At 46.2% G+C, this 25,773-nt stretch overlaps 1 protein-coding gene across 1 annotated transcript in view; it reads left to right on the forward strand.

Annotated features, from left to right (window-relative positions):
- Nucleotides 1-25,283, forward strand: part of dlgap3 (discs, large homolog-associated protein 3) — a gene marked incomplete at both ends in the record, with an annotated part of 75,613 nt that extends 50,330 nt beyond the window's left edge. The window contains 12 exons of the mRNA XM_080787143.1: nt 7,755-9,067; nt 14,348-14,380; nt 14,956-15,170; nt 15,513-15,615; nt 16,108-16,324; nt 18,005-18,561; nt 19,371-19,465; nt 21,539-21,758; nt 22,287-22,584; nt 22,971-23,062; nt 24,063-24,209; nt 24,960-25,283. Of these exons, the coding sequence (XP_080643269.1) occupies nt 7,755-9,067; nt 14,348-14,380; nt 14,956-15,170; nt 15,513-15,615; nt 16,108-16,324; nt 18,005-18,561; nt 19,371-19,465; nt 21,539-21,758; nt 22,287-22,584; nt 22,971-23,062; nt 24,063-24,209; nt 24,960-25,283 (3,614 nt within the window). The remainder of the gene's footprint in view (nt 1-7,754; nt 9,068-14,347; nt 14,381-14,955; nt 15,171-15,512; nt 15,616-16,107; nt 16,325-18,004; nt 18,562-19,370; nt 19,466-21,538; nt 21,759-22,286; nt 22,585-22,970; nt 23,063-24,062; nt 24,210-24,959) is intronic.
- Between the last annotated feature and the right edge of the window lie 490 nt (nt 25,284-25,773).

The raw sequence follows: 25,773 nt of genomic DNA on the forward strand, positions 1-25,773 counted from the left end.
CATACGAGGTTTCCACTGGACACACAATGGACTGATTAACCCATTCTGACCTGAGATCAGATTCTAAAAATGTCAGTCGTTCTTCGAATTTTTCAAAAATAGCAGACCTACAAGCTCGTAGCGCGCCACTCGGTGGCGCGCTATGAGCTTGTAGATCTGCTATTTTTCAATAGCTAAAGCATAACATGATGCCAACACCAAAATGGGTGCCCGGTCAGAATGGGTTAATAGAGCAGCGTGTTCCGTCACGGCTTATACCAGCTTCTTCCAACATGGTTGCATTCTGTAATTCCCGTTGATCTCTTGATTTGAGTTTATTGCGCGTATAGGATGCAAAACATCAACATCAAGCCAACTAGTGCGCAAGCAGAGCGCGCAAGTACTTTCGACCGCTGTAAACTGTCAAATCTCAGTATCTCTATGAAGGAACGTTTGAAATGTATAATCATTATGTGTAACTATTTGCTACCTACCTACTTTTTTACAGTTTTATCGATGTAGATATATTCTGGATCCCTTTTTGGTTTTTTAAAGAAAAATAAATCATTGATATGTGATGAAAAAAAAGGTATATAAACTGAATTAAAATGTTATACAGTATAATTATTCTGTAAACTGTGGAATCTCAATATCTCTGTGAAGGAACGTTTGAAATGTCTAATTATTAGGTGTAACTATTTGCTACCTATCTACTTTATGTATGTAAACACCTAGTATTATTAAGTATGGTTCAAGTTTCTATCTATATAAGAAATATCTATAAAGACATATGGTCATTTATGTAATCTGGTCCCAGCAAACCAGGCACAGATTTGCTGTTTTTTTGCATACACATCAAATGGCGGGTTGGTTGTCACGGTGAAGAGACCGGGCGAAATTATTATTTTCAACTACATACTCGTATACGTATGACTAGCTCTAAATGATGACGTAAGACATACGTATACATATACATATACTAGAGTATGTAGTTGTAAGTTGATTAGCGGTATACTGTGGTTACTTTGTGCCAAAACGTGACAGCCGTCCCGCCATTTGATGTGTATGCAAGAAAAACAGAAAATCTGTGCCTGGTTTGCTGGGACCAGATTACACAAATGACCATTTTTCTTATGTCATCATTGAGAGCTAGTCATACATATACACACCACGTACTCTGGTCCCAGCAGATCAGGCACAATTTGCTATTTTATTTTGACTGATTATGTGTATAGTATACGTATGACTAGCTCTAAATGATGACGTAAGACATATGGTCATTTGTGTAGTCTGGTCCCAGCAAACCAGGCACAGATTTGCTGTTTTTTTTTGCATACACATCAAATGGTTGACGGCTGTCACGTTGAAGAGACCGGGCGAAATTATTACTTGCGCGCTCTGCTTGCGCAAGTAATAACATAAAAACATGACTACAGATTTCTACTACTTTCTACTAATATTATCGACACTGCTAAAGGAGGAATACTAGAGGACAAGATGCAGATATACAGAAAATGGCTCATTTCATGTGTATATTATACATTACACATACATGTGTATGTATGTATACATATATATGTATGTATGTATGCAAGTAAACTGGTTAATTATGTATTGCAAAATGTTGTACCCTGGAAATGCATTCTCACATTATGTACCGGTACTAGTGAACTACTCATTTAAGTCTCCAAAATATCAAAATGTTGGGGGAATATCTTTTTTTATAGATTTTGAAGCATACAGTATGAGTTTACAGTTCTATATGGATGTACCGTATGGGCATGCGGTTGTGGGAAAGAAGCCCATATGGGTGAGAGATGAGGAAAGAGAGCATGGAGAACAAGGAGAAAGGGACAAAATGGAGAGAAAAAAGGTGGGAAAGGCAAGGGTTGGACAGAAGGATGGGGGGTTGGACAGAGAAGGGGAAGGAAGGCGAGAGAAAGGGCCCTCAAGGCACGCTTCAATTTCTTCCCTTATGATGAGATTGTATTTCCCTGGTGCTGTGGCCGCCATCATCCATTCTACCTCTCTCCGTCGCTCCCTTTTCCACGCCACCCCCCCCCCCCCCCCCCCCCCCCCTCTCTGTTTATACCTCTCATTCTCTCTCTGCCCTTCCAGAGAAAAACCTCAGCTGTGTCAGGCACTTTTGGCGGCACCACTTTTCACATTGTGTGTGTGTGTGTGTGTGTGCGCGTGCGTGCGGCAGCATACGTACAGTATGTGCAATGTACCTGGGTTGTACCTGGGTTGTACCTGGGTTGTACCTGGGTTGTACCAACACATCACACTGAACCCGTCCCGTACGTCCCCCCCGTCTCTTTCCCCCACAGTCCACATCCAAAATAGATAAACCCCTCCTCCACCACTCTGCAGGCCCGTTGCATTTTTTAAGACCTGCGCCTTATCAGCCTTTCTGCCTTTCCACTCACATCTGCCAGTGGCGTACGCAGCACGGCATGCAGCGCCCTGCTCGTATTCCTGCAGGTTGTCCTTTCGCGGCTCATCCTTGAGACGCACCATGTTGCCCATCAACCCCGATTCTCTCTGGATCTTGATGAGTTTGCTACGCCAGGCAGTCACCCTACGGCGATGGGAAGGTGTGTGTGTGTGTGCATCTGTTCGTGTGCGTTTATCAACGAGAACGCACAGGAAAAAGAGAGCACAATATATCACTCATGGCTGGAAAAAGCTAGAGTCTGTCTCTGTCCATGCATGTTTGTCTGTCTCACAGCTGAGGTAGACTCACGGACGGTCAATAGTACAGTAATTTCATTTTCATATGCTCTATTGTCCATCCTATATGTTCCATAGCTCCGACATTTAATAGGGTCTTTCTAGCCTATTGTACATATGGAAGGCTCACATACGAATGGCAACCGCTCCCATTGTTTGACTTCTGCCCATTAAGGTTGTGCGAGGCGGCTAACCTGCCCGTCTTCTTAAATGAGTCGACATATCTGCCCCCTGCCATGCGGCGACTTAGTTCCATTGTGCCCACAGAGGCGGAATAGAGCTGACGCTTTCGCACACAATGCCCAGCGTCTGACAATGTAGCACACGGTTTATAATGTAAGCCGAATGGGACAGCTTACCACGTCCAGATGATGTCTGCTATTGTCTCTCGCTAATGTCTAGTGGTGTGAATAGGCCCGATTTAACAAATGGCAATTTTTAGACGAGCAGTCTTTATCTTTGACACAGTCACCCTAAACAAGTGGTTTTTCAACTGATTTTGACCCAGGGACCACCATCCTGACTAAGAGCAACCTGGGGACCTGCACTATTGTGTCAGGTGGGTCCATCATAGACCCACCTGACACAATAGTACAGGCTACATTCATGAGCTGGACAGAATACATCTATTGTTTTCATGTCTTTAGATCAAGAGTTATTAACGTTTTAAGATGTTCGGTCTCGTCGGCTAAACAGGGGGGGAACATTTTCGATGACGTCCCACTGTTCCGCAACAGACGCTCCCATCCTGTGGAGCGATGCGATCGGTTTTGATATCAATAATCTCCGTCCTATTAGGCATCACACTGTACTAATTAATAGGACGGAGACCTCCGTCTGGGGCCCTAAACTTAACAGTCATCTGATCCCCAGTACGTTATGCGCAAATTAAGCTTTGCTTAAAGGGATAGTTACGATTTGTTTTAACTTAAGCTGTATGAAATACTTGTCATTAATATAGTGTCTGCAACTGTATTAATTGATTGCCCGAGTCTGCTCTGGTTTTTGGTCAATAAGTAGTTCGGGTCATTTTGTGGGGGGGCACTGGGCCACACAGTAAAAGTAAATTCATTCACAAACTCATTTGTATTGTTGACCTGTTCAGGTGTACCAGGCAGCCCTATCATTATCTTACAGTTCCTTGTCCAAGTGTCCTGGATTCCATTTTTTCCTTTTTCAGGATTCGAGCATCTCTTGCAATTTCTCCATTTCTCTTTGTGAGATGCTCATTTACATATTCACCTGTGTGTTCAATTCCCTTCAATATACTTCTACTCCACTACACTAGTTACTTACTTGCACTTGCAACAGAGTATTTCTATATTGCAGTATTGATACTTTTACTTAAGTTGGGAAAGTGGGTCAGAGGAGCTGGCATTGCAGCATGAATATTTAAACAGCTCCGGATCAAAGCTTGTGTAAACATCAATTTGACTACGAGCTGTACATATACAGCAAAAACATCTAGAGCGTTCATTTAACTAAGAAATGGACCTGCCATATAGTGCACTTCTGTCCGTGGCTGCTTTAGGGTAAGAGAGAGAGAGACAGAGAGTGGACAGAATGAATACAACAAAAGAATTGAATGGCAATAGTGCAGAAAGATTTGAATATATCCAGGTTCTGAAGAATGGAATAAATAGAGTGCCTGAACAGTCACAGGGTTGTGTTGTTTGGCTCATTGTTTTTTGGCCTCCGGAAGGGAGTGAGTCATCCACAATAATAATAAGCTCGTCCATTATCCATCCAGGCAAGGGAACAGGGGAGGGGCTTTGGTGCACCAATAACACTTTACCAGCGCTGGGAAAAATACTCAAATGTTTTACTTAAGTAAAACTGTCAATACTGCAATATAACAATACTCTGGTACAAGTAAAAGTTCGGAATTCAAAAAGTACTCAATATGCAGAATGTCCCATTTAAAGTGATCAAATGTATAACAATCTTTGATATAATAGCAGATCTACAAGCTCGCAATGTGTCACATGTCCAAAATAGGGTTTTGTAATACTGTTCAAAATCTACAAAGTTCAAGGTTCAAGTTTATTTAGTGTCCCCGAAGGGGCAGTAACCAGTAACCAGTAACTAAGGTTTAATCCAAGATGTAGTGGAGTAGAAAAAATATGTATGTGTTTCCGTACACTACATTTTGAGGTTAAATATTCAGCCATATTTTAACCACTATATTCCCTTGTTATCACCCAGTATGTTATGTTTCATTTTCTTTCATTACTCATACCAGGACAGAAAATACATGTTTTATGTGGCAGTGCTACAGGTTGATTCTTCATATCCATATGAGCGAAACAGACGGGATGATTTGTTTATTTTTCAAACACGGTTCTTATATGAGGCTATCTAAGATCCCTTTAAAACCTGTGGAATAGTGCCCAATAGCCATATTGACGTCAGACTTTGGCAGTGTTATATAAAAAGTAGCCTAGTGGAAAAATAACAAATTCACAACCACATTGCAATGCAACTCAATGTGTGCTTGTAGATTGTCTATTTTCACTTACAGTGACATATAGCCCGGGTTTTGTGTCTGCAGGGGCTTTTATTTTAAAAAGTAAGTAGAATTTAGAGCGAAATAATAACTACATCGGATCTATATCGGAGTATGCACATGCACATGCATAACGTGAATGACAAATGGAGTGACAAATGAAGTGGCAAATGGAGTGGCAAAGTGAGTTTAATGTCGTTTAACGTCGTTTAATGCAATCAAATACAACTTTTTCTGTATGGGCTGTCAAGGCCAGAAATACATTTTATGCCACTCAGTAGACGTTCCCACATAACTTCCAGGTTTGATGATGAATGATGCCACGCGCATACCCTCTAGAACACACTTTATTTTTTTCCCTTTTTCCTGAAAGACAACACGGTTAGGAGAGGAGAGGAGAGGAGAGGAGAGGAGAGGAGAGGAGAGGAGAGGAGAGCAGAGGAGAGATGACAGGAAGACTGAGTTAAGTAGGTCAAGTGCAGGGACAGAGGAAAAGAGATGTGCTCAGAAAAGAGGCACTGAGAGAGGGAGTGACTGAGAGCAAAAGGGAAAACAATCGGATGTGTTGTATATTAGCTTGTTCTAACCTTTTGTGCTGTCTGTTATTGTCACTTGAAGACATGTGTTTTGTGTGTGTGTGTGTGTGTGTGTGTGTGTGTGTGTGTGTGGCACTGTGACTGACAGCTACTAACGATCAGTCAGCTCCATAATGAAGGAAACATGGTAATATACAGTAGCCCTTTAGGCAGAGAAGAGCCACTGTCATTCCCTGAAGAAGACCTCCTAGGTCGAAACATTGGATTCTTGTCAATAAATATACAGCATCGTGGCTAGGAGTGTGTGGCCTTTTTCTCTTTTTTACAGTACCCCTTTTGGTGTTTTAAGCGTTATTTTATACTTTAGCTGTTGAAAAATAAATGATCTACAAGCTCATAGCGCAGCACCGAGTGCTGTGCTACAAGCTTGTAGTTCTGCTATTTTTGAAAAATCGTGAAAATCGAGGCGAGAATCCTTTTTTTAACTCAAATAAAAAAAAAATGTTTTTGCTTGACATGAAAAAGGTTGAACACCACTGACATAGAAACAGTTTTTTCAGAAAACTTTTAGGATTTAGAATATTTTTTTTAAAGAATCGGCCTCAGTCCTAAATGGGTTAAAAAAAAAGAATGCCTAGTTTTAGATTTTTGTTTAGTTTAGTGTTATTGAACCACACATCATTATTCAGAAGCGGGCTCTCTACTCCTGGTGCCAAGGCTGTAGGATGCTCATTTGAAGCGCCTTGTCGTCACAGCTCCATCCAATTACATGGCTGGATGTGCGTGCACCACGGGTGGTGGGCTGCCATTCAGCCAATCAAGGAGAACAGGCCACGCTCTGTTAGATAATTATCACAGCAGCTGTCACTTTTCTTTCATCTCTGGATGAATTCCAAGGCCCCACATGAGGAGGACATGGCTCCAAAACCAGCTAACCAAACATCACTACTGCATGCACGATACTGGTGGTCATAAACAGCCTGCTTAGTTTTCACGCTCATAATGTATAGTGTAACGTGTAACACATACAATATGAGACCGATGTCGATATGTTCTTTTATTCATATAACTTGTCTGCGTAGAAGCAGACGGAAAACATATACTTGCTCAGAAAGATGAGTCGATGTGTCGTACTTAGTTGTAAATTATGATGACTGGGAAAAGTGAAGGTTAATAAAAACTGAGAGAGAGAGAGAGAGAGAGAGAGAGAGAGAGAGAGAGAGAGGGGCAAAGGGGCCGTTGTTGCTGTTCCATCTGCCCAGAATCCAGATGGATCACAGGTTTTGCGATAAGTGCATGGGAAGCTGAGAGCTGTCTCTGTTGCAGGATAAATGCACAGACACATTTAACTCATGAAAAAACTGGACCCTGGATTTTACACTCAGGGTTGGATTTTAAACCCTGTGCATTTACGAGGGTATAAAATATAAAAAAGAGATAAAGAGATAAATAAATAAAGGAAAGTACATGCTGTACATACAGTAAATATGTGAATCAGATGCACTTTACAACACAGCAGCTATACATGTATTATCAGTCTGTTGCTTTTCTTCTTTCTCTTACAGACATTCATTCCTTTCAAGTTGTCGTCCTTCCTTACACACATACACCGCAAGTTCATGTAGACCTGTTTAATCAAGTAGACCTGGCTGGAACGCATCTTGTGTCACGTTTAACCACATCAACCATTACTACCCACCCTGGGACCTGTTCTTGCCAGCTACGTTTAGTTTACTGTATATATGAACGCGCCGTCCGTCTGTTTACCTTTTAGCATTGCTCGAGGTAGAATAGCCCTCCTCCTTCTAAATCCAGCTCCGTTGAGCCTCCATTATAACCCGGTTTTCAAAGCGCATTGAAGTCAATGAGCATTGAAGCGGTCAAAGTTTATGAACACTAGATGGTAGTAAAGACGTTAATTGAAAAACATATTTTGAGACTGAGGTCAGCTCTCTACTAAACTAACTAAACTTCCTTTTTTGTGTGCTTGTTCCCCACAGGTGAGCACGGCGTAGCCCTGTCGCGCCAACAGCGCCCCCTTTCGGCCCGGACGGCCCACCACGGCCCGGCGCCTGCCAAAGGATACCATGTCAGCCGCAGTCTGTCCCAGCACTCGTCCGGCGGGGGAGGGGGAGGGGGCCCCTGCCACTGCATGCCCGAGGACTGCGACCCCGCCACGGCACGAGAATATTACCAGGGTCACAACGACGGGGGTCACTACTACCCCCCCGGGGGTCCCGCCGTGGCCGACGCCCTGGCCCTGGAGAGACACCACTCGCACTCGCACGGCCACTCCGGAGGAGGGGGCGGCACGTTCCCCCGCTCGCACCCCAGCCAGCATCCTCCCCTGCAGTCGTACGACTCGTGCGAGGAGTGCCTGTCCTCGGGGTCCCACCACCACCACCACCACCACGGGGGCAAGATGCACCGCATCCCCCCCGGCCTGATGGACCAGTTCGAGAAGCAGGTGCCCTTCCAACATCCGGACGGCTTCCACACGCTGCAGTACCAGCGCACGGCCAGCGGCGGCGGGGGCACCGAGCAGCGCAGCGAGAGCCCGTCGCGCATCCGCCACTTGGTGCACTCGGTGCAGCGGCTCTTTGCCAAGTCACACTCGCTGGAGGCGCCGTCCAACAAGCGGGACTACAACGGCACAAGAGGCGGGGACTACCGCGGCGGCGAAAGGGGAGGCGGAGGAGGAGGCCACAGGAGCGGAGCGGAGGACGGAGGAGGAGGGGGAGGAGGACACCACTCGCGCTCGGCCCGCAGGAGCAAGTCGCGCGAGCGCAGCAAGAGTGGCGACTCACGGCATGAGTCTGGCGGCCGACGCCACCGGAGCCGCACGGCCGGCTGGTGGAGCTCCGACGACAACCTGGACAGCGACAGCAGCTTCCTGGTGGGCGGAGGAGGGAGGCGCGGCGGGGCAGGATACCCGCTCGGACACGAGAGTCTGGACGCTGCCATACAGGATCTGACCATGAAGAAGCCAAAGGAGAGAGGAGGAGGAGGGGGAGGGGGAGGTGGAGGAGGAGGGGGAGGAGGAGGGGGAGGAGAGTGTCTGGCCTGCACCAGCATGGCCCTGGGGGGGACCGAGGGGGGAGGACACCAACAGGGACACCACGGACACCACGGACACTCCCTGAAGAGAAGCACGTGGTCGGCCATGACGGTGAGCCAGGCGAGGGAGGTGTATCCTTCCAGCAGAGGCGGAGGAGGAGGAGGAGGAGGAGGAGGAGGAGGAGGAGGCGGCTACGACAAGGCCCTGGTGCCCCTGGACAATAAAATGAAGGAGAGGACCTTCCATTACTTGCAGGTGCGTGTACTTCTTGTGTGCGTCCGTGCGTGCGTGCATATGTGTGGAGCCCCAGAATTAGTATTACTGCGACGTTGTAGACTAGTGTTTTCTTTATTGTAGCCTTTCAACGTGTGTTGATCAGCGGCGTCACTACGAGACTATTTTGTCACGCTTGCGCTAATGAAACACTACAGGATAATAATTGAATGTCAACATTCAAGTACAACTATCAGAAGACGTAACCCAGGTGAAGTAATGTGTCACTCTGCAAGGTTTTCCACCTGTCCAAAGTCATTTTGACGGCTCTCATTTTGTATGTATGAATGCAGTGGAAAGCTAACGGCTGTGTCGGTGCACTTGCACAGGAAGATGAGAAGCGTCGCACAAACGCATGTTGTTGACTCCATCATGAGCACACTCACAAAGCACGCGGTCGCCTGGACGTAATGTGACGCATGCAAAACACGCATAATTATGGAACATTAGAGATCCAATTCACACGAGCACATGCACGCACACGTGCATACAGACACACAAAGACACACATGCTTGTGCATAATAGACACAGAGAATACTCTGAGACAGACACACACACACACACACACACACACACACACACACACACACACACACACGTACACACACACAGATGTACTCATGGCCCCAAGCTGTGCTGTCATTGAACTGGCTTGTGGGCTCTTTCTCTGGAAACAGCAGGCAGCCACAGGAGACCCTCAAGTTTTCTCCAGCTCTCATCAGTTCAACACAGCTGAGCTTTACTGATAGGTAGGTAAGAGAGAGAGCGAGAGAGAGAGAGAGAGAGAGAGAGAGAGGCACGTGGGAGGGGGAGGGGAGAAAGAACAGGGATAGATAGAGGAGTGAGAATGAGGAAGAGAAGAAAACTATATGGTTAGAGAGAAGGACCAGGGGACACAGAAAGAGGATGAGGGGAATAAGGGAGCATCAGAAGAAATATGTATAAATAATTTATACTTATGTATTTATTGTTTACTATGAAAAACCTGTCAGTCAGTCACGCAGTCACGCTAAAGCCTCGTGACACGCTCCATATATGGCCAATACAGAATTAATTCCATACAGTATGTTGATCTGACATTATTTCATCTCATACTGGTACTTGCGGGGGACACTATTTCATCTCATACTGGTACTTGCGGGGGACACTATTTCATCTCATACTGGTACTTGCAGGGACACTATTTCATCTCATACTGGTACTTGCGGGGGACACTATTTCATCTCATACTAGTACTTGCGGGGGACACTATTTCATCTCATACTGGTACTTGCGGGGGACACTATTTCATCTCATACTGGTACTTGCGGGGGACACTATTTCATCTCATACTGGTACTTGCGGGGGACACTATTTCATCTCATACTGGTACTTGCGGGGGACACTATTTCATCTCATACTGGTACTTGCGGGGGACACTATTTCATCTCATACTAGTACTTGCGGGGGACACTATTTAATCTCATACTGGTACTTGCGGAGACACTATTTAATCTCATACTGGTACTTGCGGAGACACTATTTCATCTCATACTGGTACTTGCGGAGACACTATTTCATCTGATACTGGTACTTGCAGAGACACTATTTCATCTCATACTGGTACTTGCGGAGACACTATTTCATCTCATACTGGTACTTGCGGGGGACACTATTTCATCTCATACTGGTACTTGCGGGGGACACTATTTCATCTGATACTGGTACTTGCAGAGACACTATTTCATCTCATACTGGTACTTGCAGAGACACTATTTCATCTCATACTGGTACTTGCGGGGGACACTATTTCATCTCATACTGGTACTTGCAGAGACACTATTTCATCTCATACTGGTACTTGCGGAGACATTATTTCATCTCATACTGGTACTTGCGGAGACATTATTTAATCTCATACTGGTACTTGCGGAGACATTATTTAATCTCATACTGGTACTTGCGGAGACATTATTTAATCTCATACTGGTACTTGCAGGGACACTATTTCATTTCATACTGGTACTTGCGGGGGACACTATTTCATCTCATACTGGTACTTGCGGGGGACACTATTTCATCTCATACTGGTACTTGCGGGGGACACTATTTCATCTCATACTGGTACTTGCGGGGACAGTATTGAAGGGAACAGCGAGCCATGCTGACTGCATGTCACCGTACCTGCAGGGTGACATGGGTCCACTGAGCCTGAGATCACTTCAGTGGGAGTGCTTATGGTTAGGCACACACCGCATTCATGCGCACACACACACACACACACACACACACACACACACACACACACACACACCACAGCCCTTGAGCCCAAAGCCACACTGCCACGTCAACTGAAGCAAAGCAACTTTGCTTGGAGGCAAATCTTCCACTTGCACGCACAGAACATACGTTTTAGTGGTGGTAACATTGTAAAGTGGTTCTCAAACCTTTTAGCCCTGACCCAAAAGAGAAATTTGATGTCTCCCCGGGACCCAAACTACTGAAGATAGCAGGTGTGTGTGTGTGTGTGTGTGTGTGTGTGTGTGTGTGTGTGTGTCGAACGTGACTCCCATTAGCTGACTGCTTGGGGTCAATAGGTCTTACTCTAAACAGACAGACATAGGGACAGACAGACATAGGGACAGACAGACAGACGTGCACCGCTCAAAAACTATAAATGTAGGAAACAAACAATAAAGGGACCCATACAAATGTGTCCGTGACCCACAAATGGGTCCTGAACCCAGTGCTTGCGGGGGGGTGCGCACGCTTTTCCGACACACCGAAGATCCGAAGCGGGGGGACATGCGATGCGATGCGAAAAAGCGATGGTCCGACATGTGCTGCTCCCGTGCTTGCGGTTAGGGTTAGGTTAGGATTGAGGTTTCGGATCAATAGTATGTCGGAACTAAAGCCCAGATCCAGCAAGAACCTTACCATGATGATCAGTCTTTATGACACATGTACTGATGGTAAAATGGCAAGACCTAGATGAGACATGACCATTTCTAAAACAGAACCACAAATAATTTTAAATTTGTTTAAAGGGAGATCTGTCTCATGATGTGAAGAAACTGAGTTTAAATCACAGTCTGGACTAGTGGTCAAAGGTGTGAGTATTTTCCATGTCTTGGGTCCCTTCCCCTTCCCCTTCCCCTTCCCCTTCCCCTTCCCCTTCCCCTCCCCTCCCCTCTCTGGTGCTGAATGATAAAAAAGATAATACAGGGAGAATGTGAGTCAAGGCAGAGAGAGAGGGTAAAACAGTAAGATATAAAGGCATAGCCTATACAGTTAGCAAAACAATAAGGCTTGAGGGTAGATATGAGATAAAGGAGATGGTTGCAGAGAAAGAGGAGAGACAGCGAAGGAAATGGACAGTGAGATAAGATAGAAGAAGACCATGGGGAGACAAGGCTGAGTCATCTCTTTTAAGTTATGACCTTTAAAAATGCAGTCAGTTGGACAGCACCCCTGCAGAGTGTGTGTGTGTGTGTGTGTGTGTGTGTGTGCGCGCGCGCGTGCGTGCGTGTGCCTGCCTTTTGGAGTGGCACGGCTAGAATGTTCTTTCAGTGAAACGAGCATACTGCTGTCATTATAGTTGTCATTGACACTTTGTCCATTATATCGTACTGTACATGCATAAACAGACCATTTTCCTGTTAATCTCTTTCTTTTTAGATATAGCTTCTCCAAAGTAATTTAAATGTTAGAAAACTTGGCTGATTAATTGAGTCAATGTTGGCTCATTTCGTTCATGAATCAGTTTTTCCTTCAGGGACTAGGACTATATGTTTCTCAATACGTTTATCAAAATGCAACAATAACATAACTTAGACAAATAATAAACGTGCAGTGATATTTAGTCTCTATATGGACTCATCTAATGTATAAAAAACAAGTGTCATGTATCTGCAAGCTTATATCATGTATCTGCCACAATAAAATAAATTGGATCCAATACCTTCGAAAAATAAAATGTCAAGTATGAGTAATGGGTAATTAACTTAATGGGCTACACCTGCCAGACCGCCAGCATGGTCCTTTTAGTCTCATACATGCTGCCTGCACTGGATTGAAATTGTTGTCATTATTGGCTCAATTATTCTAATTTAGGGGAGCACGGTGGCACAGTCGGTAGAGCGGTCGCCTCACAGCTAGACTATCCAGGGTTCGCAGTGTTGGGTCAGCTACATGCAGCTTAACTTGGCCAACACATGCAGATAACAATGAATCATAGCTAATAGGCCTATCAATTACCTTTAATAGACCTATTGCTTACTCCACTATGCCTACAGTATACGTGCAGGTATTCGAGTCTCAATTCTTACTGGAAAAAAAACATAAAATAAATAATGAAAACCAGTGTTGGGCAAGTTAATTATAAGCTACATGTAGCTGACCCAACACTGCGGGTTCTGCGGGGGACGATGTGGGCATGTTCTCTCCTCCGTGTCATCAGCGTCCAGTGTGGGGTGGGGGTTGGCCAAAGGGCCTCTCTGTGGAGTTTGCATGTTCTAGCTAGGGTAGGTATACGCTCACAAAAAACATGCAGTAATCCTGGTCGCCCTACTGGAGGGGAAATTAACTGGTTCCTTGTATGCGCTCGTACTGGGGAACTCCTTCCTGTCTGGTGAAAAGAAGCGGGCTGCTCACTCCTCATGCATTGAAGGAAGCATGATCTCAGTTAAGGGCTCTCCCCAGGTTGGCAGAGGGAATTATTGGCTCAAATAAGCCTAAATGTCAAAATTAAGAGAGGAATTACAACTGCACGTACATACGCACGGCGCACGCACGCACACAGAGAGTATAATAGGCTTCAAAGTAGAAGGTAACTGGATGATTTGGTTGTGCTAATGCCTGGACTCATAATGTCTGTCTGTCTGTCTGTCTGATGTTTTCTTTTGGCATCATCACTCCTACTTTTCAGCCATCTGTTTAGTGTTATGTTGTGTTGAATTTGACTTGTACCATTTTGCTTCGGTCTGATGACTCTCTTTCAAGCCATGTTTTATGTTTGTGTGTTTGTGTGTGTTCCTGTTTGGAAGCTTGGCTGGCTCAATCGAGTATGCTCTCTCTCTCTCTCTACATATTTATACCTGTGTTTGTTTTGTGCTTGCTGGCCCATTTAATCTGCCTTGTTTATTAGGTTGTATCTGTCTTGTGCTGGTCAAAGGCTCATTCCAAGTGTTTCAGTGTCTGCCAAACATATGTTTTTGTCTCTCTCTCTCTCTCTCGCTGCTGGCTTCATGCTGCTTACACTCTATTTCTCCTTGTGTTATTAGTGTTTCTCTAGCTGTCAGAGTTTCTCTCTTTCTGTAAGTCCCTTCGTCACTTTCTCTCACACCATCGCACAAGAGCATGTATTTGCATTTTGTGTCTGTGTGTGTGTGTGTGTGTGTGTGTGTGTGTTCACCGTTCACATGAGCCTGCATGTGTGGATGTCCTCTCTACCTACAGTATGTCTGGGCGCTGGTTGGTGTGGAAGTGTGTATGTATGTATTTGTGTTTGAATGGCTAATCATGAACATTCTATTTGAGCGTTGAAATATGTTTTACAAAAAAAAAGTGAAAATTATTTCCATTTCAAGAGATCAAAGAGATCGGCAGCTTGAATAGTAGATGAGACGAGTACCCGCAATGCAGTGATATATTTTTTTCTCTATCTCACCATTGTTTATTTTTCACTTGAAGTTACTGTACGTATGAAAGTAATTAATTTTCCCCGTAATTGTCCAGTTCAGAGGAATGCATTAATTACTCTTAGTACTATTTTGACAAACAAAAAACAAAAAATGGACTCAGCATCTACATACATTTAGTTTCAATGCTCCTCGACTGTGTGTGCGTGTGCATGTGTGACCAACGCCTGGTGTGAATGCGCTGCCTCCAGGTGCCATCAGACGAATGGGCCGGGGGTTACCCAGGGGGGGTGTCCGAGGGCGGGGGAGGGGAGATCCCGTGCCGACGCATGCGGAGCGGCAGCTACATCAAAGCCATGGGCGACGACGACAGCGCCGACTCGGACGCCAGTCCCAAAGCCTCGCCCAAGACCACCCTGATCGCCCAGCGCGACGCCTTCCGACGCTCCGTCAGCATGGACCAACGGTAAGCCAGACGTTCCACACGGGCCAGACACGCAGTGGTGGGAAAAGTGTACTGAAATTATTTACTTAAGTAAAACTATCAATGCTGCAATGCAGAAATGCGCTGTCACAAGTATACAAAAAAGTACAAAAGTATTACGATCGAAATATACTAAAAGTACCTAAAGTAAAAGTACTAGTTACGCAGAATGTCATGTCTAAAACATGTAAAGGTCTTTTGAAAACCGATCTAAAGATACCAATTCCATTCCCCTCCATTTCCCATTACAAGTGTGTTTGTCTTATATACATCTCACCACATTAATGCAGTGCAATGTTTGTTACATTTGATGTTTTTATCTAGGTACTCTTGTAAGCAGTGCACAGACTCCTTCCCCAACAGCCGAACCACGCCCAAGAGCCACACACGCTCTCGAAGCTACACTCGCTCCCTAACCAGCACACAGGTACTGTATATCAGCCTTTCGCAGAATGTACAAAGTTAATCCATTGACACCTGGAAGGCATGGAAATATAGCAGATATACAAGCTGGTAGCGCAGCACTCTCTATTTTTGAAAAATTATGAAAATGTGTCGCAAATCAAATCTTTCAATATACCGTATACTCTTTCACTTTTAAATTAATATCTTTGCTTCTGGGGGGGTCCCTTGTACAAAATATTTTCAGATGGGGGGGGAGGGTGTCCAGTGGCCAAATACACATCATTTTGGGCTCATTGACATGAAATTGTTTGTGCACCACTGATGTAGAAACATAGGCTGTTAGGATTTAAAAGACATTTTGTAGAATCTCCATGGTCTCAGGTCTGAAGAATGAGTAAAATAAAATAGAGGATACAATGTAATATGTTGGTATGGATTTTGTGCGTGCGTGCGTGTACATTGTAACCTGTGTCTTATATACTGTATGTCTTGTGGTTTGCGTCATGACTCTCAGCTGGGGGACAGTCTGAACCGGCAGTTCGAGGCGGTCTGCGAGACCATGTTCGGCGAGGTGGAGTCTCAGGCCGTGGAGGCGCTGGACCTGCCGGGGGTGTTTCGCACGCGCAGCCACAGCTACGTGCGCGCCATCCAGGCTGGCTGCACGCAGGACGACGACTGTCTGTCCGTCTTCTCCATGTCCGGCCCCCAGGGAACCATCAAGGGCGGTGTCGGTGAGTACAACTCAATTCAGCACATACATGCCTAGAAAGCCCCAAAATCCGTACATATTACACGACTACTACGCAACGCAGGGGTTGACACTAACGGTTGCCCGATTGCCCGGGGCAGGTAAAAGAAATGGTCGGGCAGGTGAGGGTTGCTACTGGGTTGCCCGACCGGGCAGGTGTGCATTTTGAGTGGGGATAGAACCGCCTTTACTTCGCTATAATGACAACACGAGATATCTGTCTTGAACGTGATCAGAGCGCAGCGCGTCTCCCCCTCACTTTATCAATCTCTCTCGTCTCTCCCAACACAGCAGCTCCTATCCGTTTCTGTGTATAATATAAACGTATATAGACGTACATCTCTTACGCCTTTTGTCCTTTCAATCTATCCCTCACTGCAGTCTTGTCTGCATCTCATATCTCCATCTCACTCCCATGGGTAATGGACGCCTCCTCTGGCTCAGTATTAGGGAACGGAACACACATGATGATTATGATAGCTCAATGCCTCTTGCTACTGTACTGTGTATCTTAGTCCCCGATATCCTCCTCCCTCCTCTCTCTCTCCCTCTGCTTTTGCTCCACACGATGTTTCTTTTAGCCTACCGCTTTCTCCCACTGCCTTTTGTTGGTCCTCACTCTTGGTCAAACCTCATTTACATCTGCTGAGAACTGTGTGTGCGTGTGTGTGTGTGTATGTGAGTGAGAGTGAGAGTGAGAGTGAGAGTGAGAGAGTGAGTGAGTGAGTGAGAGAGAGAGAGAGAGAAAAATAGTTCAAGTGTGCTTATTGTCACATACAAGTATAATACAGAAGGCAGCTACTTTTGTCTGAATAGAAATATGGATAAATTAAAGAAATATGTGCACGTCATTGCCTATGCATGTGGATTATTTGTCGTGTGTGTGTGTGTGTGTGTGTGTGTGTGTGGTCTCAGTGGTGCCTTACAGAACTAATTTTTCAAGGCTTAAACCACTAAGTCCTCTGGAGATTTATTAAAGCCTCTCTGAAGTGTCATACATCCATCTGCCTCACACATGCACACACTGCGTACAATCCCACCACCCACCAATGGGTGGGGTGAGGGATGCAGTGAGGGATAGATTGAAAGGACAAAAGGCGTAAGAGATGTACGTCTGTTTATATTATACACAGAAACGGATAGGAGCTGCAGACAACATGGCAAGTATAAAGAAAAACTGAAAATGTAAAAAGCACAAACATGCGCACACGCGCACACATGCACGCACACACACACACACACACACACACACACACACACACACACACACACACACACACACACACACACACTCTCTGGATAAGGTTCATCGCACACTTTGAAGTGTACATTTATTTAATCAAAAGAAAACTTATATGTCTACTGTATATGGGGTGTGGCAGAGAGGGAGAGAGAGAGAGAGAGAGAGTATAGCTTCTTTTTAACATTCCTCTCAGGAAATAACATATATTTTTAAAGGGTTTTTTGTTTTATGAGTGCTTTCATCTCTCAGTCTCTCCTTTACTCCTCCGTCTCTCCCTGAAGCACATAGAGTATCAAAATGAAATGTTTGGAGAAGGTTGTTTGGTTGTCTGAACTTGCTCTTTTGTTCTCTCTATTCCGCCATGAATAACATCACTATGTCTCTGTCCTCCGTCCCGTCCCTCTCACCCTGGACCGACAGTCTTCCCGTACCGCAAGGGCGGCCCTCCGCCACTACCACCTCGCATGTCCAAGTCCTCGCTCTCGGTGCGGGCGCAGAGCAGCACCGAATCCACCCAGGACGCCTACTTCCAGAGCACGGGGCAGCCCACGCCGGGCCCCGGACGAGCCAACAAGCAGCACAGCAACTCCGTGGACGAGGGGCAGTCGGGTCGCTCCTCCAGGGGCGGCGGGGGCTTCTATGCCGGCACGGGCCCCGCCGGGCGCTCCAAGCAGCACAGCAACTCCGCAGAGAGCCTGGACGGGGGCAGGGCGCCTGGCTCCCGGGAGCTGGTGCCGTACGGAATGGGGGGCCCCGGCGTGGGGGTGAGGGCCAAGCACAGCAGCTCGGCCGACAGTCTGCTGGAGGGGCCCCCGAGGCCGGCCAGGGAGCGGGACGTCAGAGCGCAACCGGGGGGCAGCCTGGGGAAGTCCATCTCCCTGCCCCAGAGCGGCATACTGCTGCAGGGTAAAGCCGGAGGGCCGGGCCAGGAGGACGGGCGAGGCGGCAGGAAGTGGAGGCCCTCCATAGCCGTTCAGGTGAGACGACTTGGTGGTACAGCCAGGCGCCGTCAAATCCTCAGTGTTTAAATCATCTCAGAGAGTGTACAAGCGGTCCATTTGGCTACTTACAGTACGTTAACAAACGGATAAATGAACACAGCGGAATTACTGTGATGGTAAATCAGTTGGATAAACGCTTTGGTCATTTGAATGACCCGGCATGACTCTCAGAGTTACAGACCCGTACGGGGCCATTTGGAACCCGGCATGACTGAGAGTTACAGACCCGTACGGGGCCATTTGGAACATGACTGAGAGTTACAGACCCGTACGGGACCATTTGGAACATGACTGAGAGTTACAGACCCGTACGGGGCCATTCTGAACATGACTGAGAGTTACAGACCCGTACGGGGCCATTTGGAACATGACTGAGAGTTACAGACCCGTACGGGACCATTTGGAACATGACTGAGAGTTACAGACCCGTACGGGGCCATTTGGAACATGACTGAGAGTTACAGACCCGTACGGGGCCATTCTGAACATGACTGAGAGTTACAGACCCGTACGGGGCCATTTGGAACATGACTGAGAGTTACAGACCCGTACGGGGCCATTTGGAACATGACTGAGAGTTACAGACCCGTACGGGGCCATTTGGAACATGACTGAGAGTTACAGACCCGTACGGGGCCATTTGGAACATGACTGAGAGTTACAGACCCGTACCCGGGGCCTAAGTTCTTTCTAAAATGGTGTGTGTGCATAGAGCCCATTGTGAGTGTCTCTCGTGTGTGTTCCTCTGTGCTCCAACTCTTTGGTGTTCTTTGTGTCGATGCCAGGTGGACAGCTCAGAGACCCTGTCGGACTCAGACCCAGAGGCGAAAGCACTCAGGGAGGTGCACTCCATAGGGGTCCAAGTGGAGGAAGATAAGAGGTAACCAAATGTCTGTTGCCCGACAACCATTTTTTCATTGACAAAAACGAAATAAAAAACGAAATAAGAACTAGCCTATGATGACTAAACGATGACTAAATACTGACAATTTTGTCAACAAATAAAAACTAGACTAAAATGTTATAAAGGAGGGACTAATGGAGAAGAGATCCAGTAGAACTAAAACAAGTCATCATGGGTGTCACGATCGAATATGGTCGCTGATGAGCTTATATATCGGCTATTTTCAGCGAAGTGAAAATCCATTTCATGGCATCACGGCCCGCCAAAAATACATTGAAGTCGACTAAATCAACTATAGATTTACCAAAATGTTATATTTAGTCAACTAAAACTAGACTAAAGAAAGTAATACATTTTAGTTGACTAAATTATGAATACAAATATACAGAATTTTATTCAAACGACTATGACTGAAACAAACAAAATAACTCAAGCCACAGGTTGTGGCCTCCTGGTGGCGCTATAATAAGCCAAAATTGCTGTCAAAATCAACATAGACATTAGACACACAAACCAAGCAGCTACTGTAAAACATACGCCGAGGCCTTTTCACTCATGTTTTGCTTCATTGAAAGCTGCAATGCAGAACTTTGTCTCCCTACTCTTTCATTGAGAAGTTTAGGACGCCTAGTGGTTGATAAGTAGTGCTGCCTGGAGCTCAAAGTGCAATAGAAAGATAGGCTACGTTGCCCAAATACAACAGGCTCTTTGTCTTAGATCAGCAGTCAAAGTTTGGTACAGAAGGCACTGTGAGATTGTAGGATAAAAAAAGGGTGGGCCATTTACAGAGCCCTGGTGGACCCCGGTCAACAACGTATATAAGGTTTAAGTGGTTAACTACTTGAGCTCAGTGACCGGTGTTCCAAAAATGATGTCTACTCTTTTCACACGTCTGAATGTAACCATGACAACTGCAATTCCTATACGCAATAACATGATGACTTTAACAAGTACGGCTCCAAAATTATCCACAGCATCACGCAGAGATCACATTCACACATAGCATGCATGATGTGTCCACACACTGTGTACAGAGACGCCGCACGCACACATGCTCACCTCCGCCCAGCATGTGCTCGTGCTTCTATTAACAAAGTGTCGACGCAGCCGCCGAGGAGGAAGGCGGGGTGCGAACGTAACAGAGCGTGAACACCAAGTGCGAGAGAACAGTGCGATGAGTGCAGTTGCACCTCATCAGGCGGTGAAGGCAGAAGAGGGAACGAGCTTGACTTGATTAGAGCTAAGGAGGTTGACATTTCAATGCGTCATTTTATGCGTCATAATAATAATAGAGGGTATGGCAAATCAAGTGGCAAATTTAACATTGTTTAAATATAGCACCTTTCACGACATGAAATGCAGCTCAAAGTGCTTTACAGAGAAATAGAGAAAAAAGAAAAGCAAAGAAAAACATTACAAAAATAGCAGTGAATAAGGAAATACAGTGAGGACATGAATAACAAGGATTTTAAAAGCTCAACTAAAAGCAAGTGTGTAGAAGTATAGGTCTTGAAAAAAAGTCATTGGATTTTACTAGGCTACTTCCCATCTCAAGTAATCATTTTGTTATCGCCGCAATGGCATTTGATTTAGATTTTTTTAATCCAAACGTGACTATACGTCAAATGTGGCAGGATCTGATACAGTAAGTATACGGCATGGACATTTTTCAGTTCACAAATTATGAAAATGCAGATTGTAAGATTTCGAATGTGTCATGCACTACGATCTGAAACTATTTGAGGATACACTTATTTAAAAGTTGTCAAACCTCAAATCAAGAAGGTGAGAAAAAGCCTTTCAAATGCTCAAAAAGCATTTTGTGATCCTGAAACTGCTCTTTGTAATGTTGAGTGGATTCTTCAACAACTTGTGTAATATGAAGAAAACAAAAACAAACCCATAAAAACCGTCGTGAATTGCTTCCTTGATCTGATTTTATCAGATCGTGCCACAAATGTGGATTAATTAAGCACGCAGGAAACCAGTTATCGCTCTTAGAAAATGAACTACGTTTGACACATTCCTCTGTCTGTGTTTGGACTATAGGCGGGCTCGATTTAAGCGCTCCAACAGCGTGACGGCTAGTGTGCAGGCGGACCTGGATCCCGAGGGCTTCCCGGGGCTCAGCATCGCCGTACCCACACAGGACAAGAGCCTCCAGTTCGGCTGCTCCTTCCAGCGCCACTCTTCGGAGCCTGAGTCGGCTGGCCAGTACACAGAGTACCACCGGACTGTCCACACCCAAGGACAGTGGGCCTACAGGGAGGTACTGAACTACCCCGTATTATACACTTAAACGCCAAGGTTAAAAGTGTCCTCTGTGTTAATTAGTGGGCTCAATCTCTTGAGGGAGCCCAACTGTATAGTCTAGTAGTAGTCTGTATTTTTTTATTTCCTTCAAAACTTTGGATAGTCCAACGAATGCCACAGTCATACACATTACAACGTTACACTAAAGGCATATATGGATTTCATTTTAAACATGCACTGATGTCAGACACTACAGAAAGTGTATTATTAAGGTCGTTTTTAATTTATCCCCAAAAATGCTGATGACATGATGATTGATCAGTCCCCTGGGGGCCTCTGATATTCCCATTTATGGGCATATTGGTCAGATCGGGACGCATAGCTGACTCAAACTTTGTGAAAGTTACTTTATCGTTGCCTTTTAAGGTAACGATTGAAAATTCAAAAACATCCACGACTTATTAACTGCACAATTATGTTTAGCCAATAGCCGTGAACAGACAATGAATGACACCTTTTCTGTCATTCTCGCGTATTGTACCAGGACTATATCCAGAGTGGCTTTTCCACGGAGCCATGCCCGGCAGACCCGCGGGGGTCACACCAGCTCCCCCACCTACCCCCTCGCACCCACTCCCCGTCGCCCCTCGCCGCCGAGCGGGCCTGGGCGGGCACGCCGTCCCTGGAGGGACCGCGGAGCCTGCCCGATTCGGGCCGCGCCTCCCCCTGCATGAGAGACGGAGAGTTCTTCTTACGCCTGCTCCAGACCGAGGTGGAGAGGATGGAGGGCTGGTGCCAGGGCATGGAGAGAGAGGCGGAGGAGAACCAACTGCCCGAGGAGAGTGAGTATGGGCACAGGAGTACTGAAGTATTGGCATCGAAATGTACCTGTTCAACTCATCTCCTTAGTTGTGTGCATTATTCTCCAACGCAACACTGCTGAAAGCAGCAACAGGACGCAAGTAACTAGTAACTGTAATGTGATTACCAATTTGGAGGAGTAGTGTAGTTATATTACTCGTTACCGACCAAAGTAGTGTAATTACAGTAACTAGTTACTTCATTACTAGTTACACCCAACCCTGCTTTTGACCACTGTATGTGCGAGAGGTCGGAGCAGAGGAGAAAAGAGGACAATGTATGGACTCTACGTAGTTTGATGTATACAGCTTCTGACGCTTGCTTCCTTCTCTCCTTTGTTTTCCCCACTTCCCGTTCTTTCCTTTAGTTCTGGAGCTGATTCGGAACGCAGTTGGCAGTGCCCAGATGCTCATGTCACAAAAGGTCCAACAGTTCTTCCGCCTTTGCCAGCAAAGCGTGGTGAGCATGCGTGATTTCTGCTGCAGCATGACTTGTTTAATCTAATCACGTAAGGACCATATTGACCACAGCGGTCAAAATGCTATGATGTAATTACAAAACGGCCGCTGTGTGAATAGTCAATAGCACATTTTAGACAGGAAACACTTACGTCAAAGTAGATTAACCATTTATTGCAACAAATGGAATACAGTTAACACTCCGAACACCTGGGGTTATTTAATCCATTAAATCAGAGCCCCCAGCGATTTATAGCAGCATTTAGCGACGGACCAGGTGCTATCCCGGATGTAGCTGAAATAGCTTGATGTAGCCAAAACACTCCCGAGGTGAACGACAACAAGGGAGGTATGATTAATTCTAACGCGGCCAGCGACGGGACCGCGATGGGCCGTCTAACACATAATCTTTGCTTAACATTGGACGGAATGATTTAGATCAAGAGTTATTCACGTTTTAAGATTTTCGGTCTCGTCGGCTAAAATGGGGGGAACGTTTTCGATGATGTCCCACCGGACAATAACATTGAATGCTCCTGAAGCTGAAGCAAGCTGAAGCTCCTGAAGCAAAATCAGGGAACATTAGCAAAACCCCCATAGGGATACAATAGTAATACATGTACTAAGTGTTTTAGCCTATGCCAGACTCTGTGGATGCTGGGGTGGAGGCAGGCAGCAAGACAAGCAGAGATGAAGTGAATGCAAAGCCGTATTTAAAGGGACCACTATGCTTGAGCGTGAATTCTGATTGGAGTATGAATGTGTGACTGAGATGTGAATGAGGAATAGGAAGCTAGGCTGATTGATACAATCAGCTGACTGACAGCTGATTACAGTTTGCAGAGATTCAATGCATATTATGGAGGATGGAATTAGCCCTGGAGCAAAACAGCTTAACGTGTTTCCGATCTAATTTCATTATTTTGTTTCCTCTTGTCTTTTCTTTACTCCTGCCCACAATGATTCACTTGGTCCCCCTCGCACCCCTTCCGTCCGCCCAGGACCCGTCTGCCTACCCCCAGCCCAGCACTCAGGACCTGGCAGGCTTCTGGGACCTGCTCCAGCTTAACATGGAGGACATCAGGATCAAGTTCCAGGACCTCCAGAGGCTCAAGGACTCCGGCTGGAGGCTGTCGCCCGAAAAGAAGGTGAGCTGCCCGAGGGTCCGCACGGCCCTGGTCGCCCTTCAGCACTCCCCGAGAGCCAAGATGGCCGTGTGCAGGAGAGTGGCACAGGTGGTCCAGCCCTCCCGGCCGCCACTGGCCGTGAAACTACAGAACGGCAAAAGGACCTGAGCCGCCCGACAGACTTTGGAGCCTCTCAAAACAATGTTGCCGAATACTTGTGAAAATGGTTATTTATCTTTAATGCAGGCATACAAATGATGTCTATTCATTACTAACTTACTGCAGTGACATACACTGGAATCAAGCTCTGACAAAGCTCATTACACAATAGACAATGCACCATTGCAATTCTTTACAGTGTCATTTGACAACATAACAATAACTAACACTTGTTTCTCTTTTCTTTTTTCTTTTATCTCGCCTTTCGTCTTCTCTTCATCATCCTCTTTCCCGCTGTAACATTATTTTGCATCCTCTTGACTGCAATGCATGCTGGTACTTTTCATTGTGATGATCCTTTGATTGTGTCACTCGTTTGTCCATGCTGCAACCCGCCTGTGCCCCGTCACATATAAACGCCTCCTCACACACTCCCAAACGTCAATCGTTTCTTCATTCACCCATTGCTATACATTGCCCATTTTGTGCCCCATTCTCCCTCCCATTGTGCTCCGTCACTCACACAAAACCATTGTCGTGCACCAAACGGATGTGGTGCCTCCTCGCTGTGCCCCCCTGCGACCCTACGCCACACCCCTGCCAACCACGAAGGAGGATAAGAAGCTTCCTCCTCCCTTACCAAAGAAGCCAGCCGGGGGGGTGAGCGGCACCCTCCGGGCTGACAGCGTTGGCGACGCGGGGGTCCTAGGAGGAGGAGGAGGGGGGGCAGGGGGCTTGGTGGTTCCTCCTCGTGCTAGCGGTGGCCGCACGCTGCCAGTCAGGGAGAAGTCTCTGGACCTGGGGGACCGCCAGAGGACAGAGGCCAGACGCAGGCTGCTGCAGACCAAGCGGACTGCCTCCTTCCGACAAAACTCGGCCACGGAGAGCGCCGATAGCATCGAGATCTACATCCCCGAGGCCCAGACTCGACTCTGAACAGGGTTATTGTCCCACAAGCAGCAGCTCGCTCGGGTCTCTCTGCAGTTCAGTGACGTGTAAACCCGATTTGCGTCCTTCTCCAAGCCCATGTCTGGGATCTTTTAATGTTCTGCTAATATATTACCTTAGTCACTCGTTCACTTTCACTCTGCCTTTTGCGATTTACTCACTGCAATTGCAAACGGATACACAACTCAAGCCCTCGTCTAGATGGGCCAAACTGAGCACTAAAGAGAGATGCCTGGATCCGAGGCGGGGGCTCAGTTTTTAAATTTGAGACTTGACTTTACTCCCTCTTTCTTTTATTCTCCTCTCCTTTTTTCACATTTTATTTTACATGGAAGAAAAAGCAAGAATCATTTCAAGTCCCAACAGTCAGTGGAGACGATGGGGTCACACAGTCGTAGCATGCCCGTGCGTGTTCATGCAGCACTTCTCTCTCACTGGAAAATAAAGGGCTTAACAGGCACAAAATCTCGTGGGAGCA

The sequence above is a fragment of the Protomyctophum bolini genome (assembly GCF_963924005.1).
Source record: "Protomyctophum bolini genome assembly, chromosome: 17".
NCBI lineage: Eukaryota > Metazoa > Chordata > Actinopteri > Myctophiformes > Myctophidae > Protomyctophum > Protomyctophum bolini.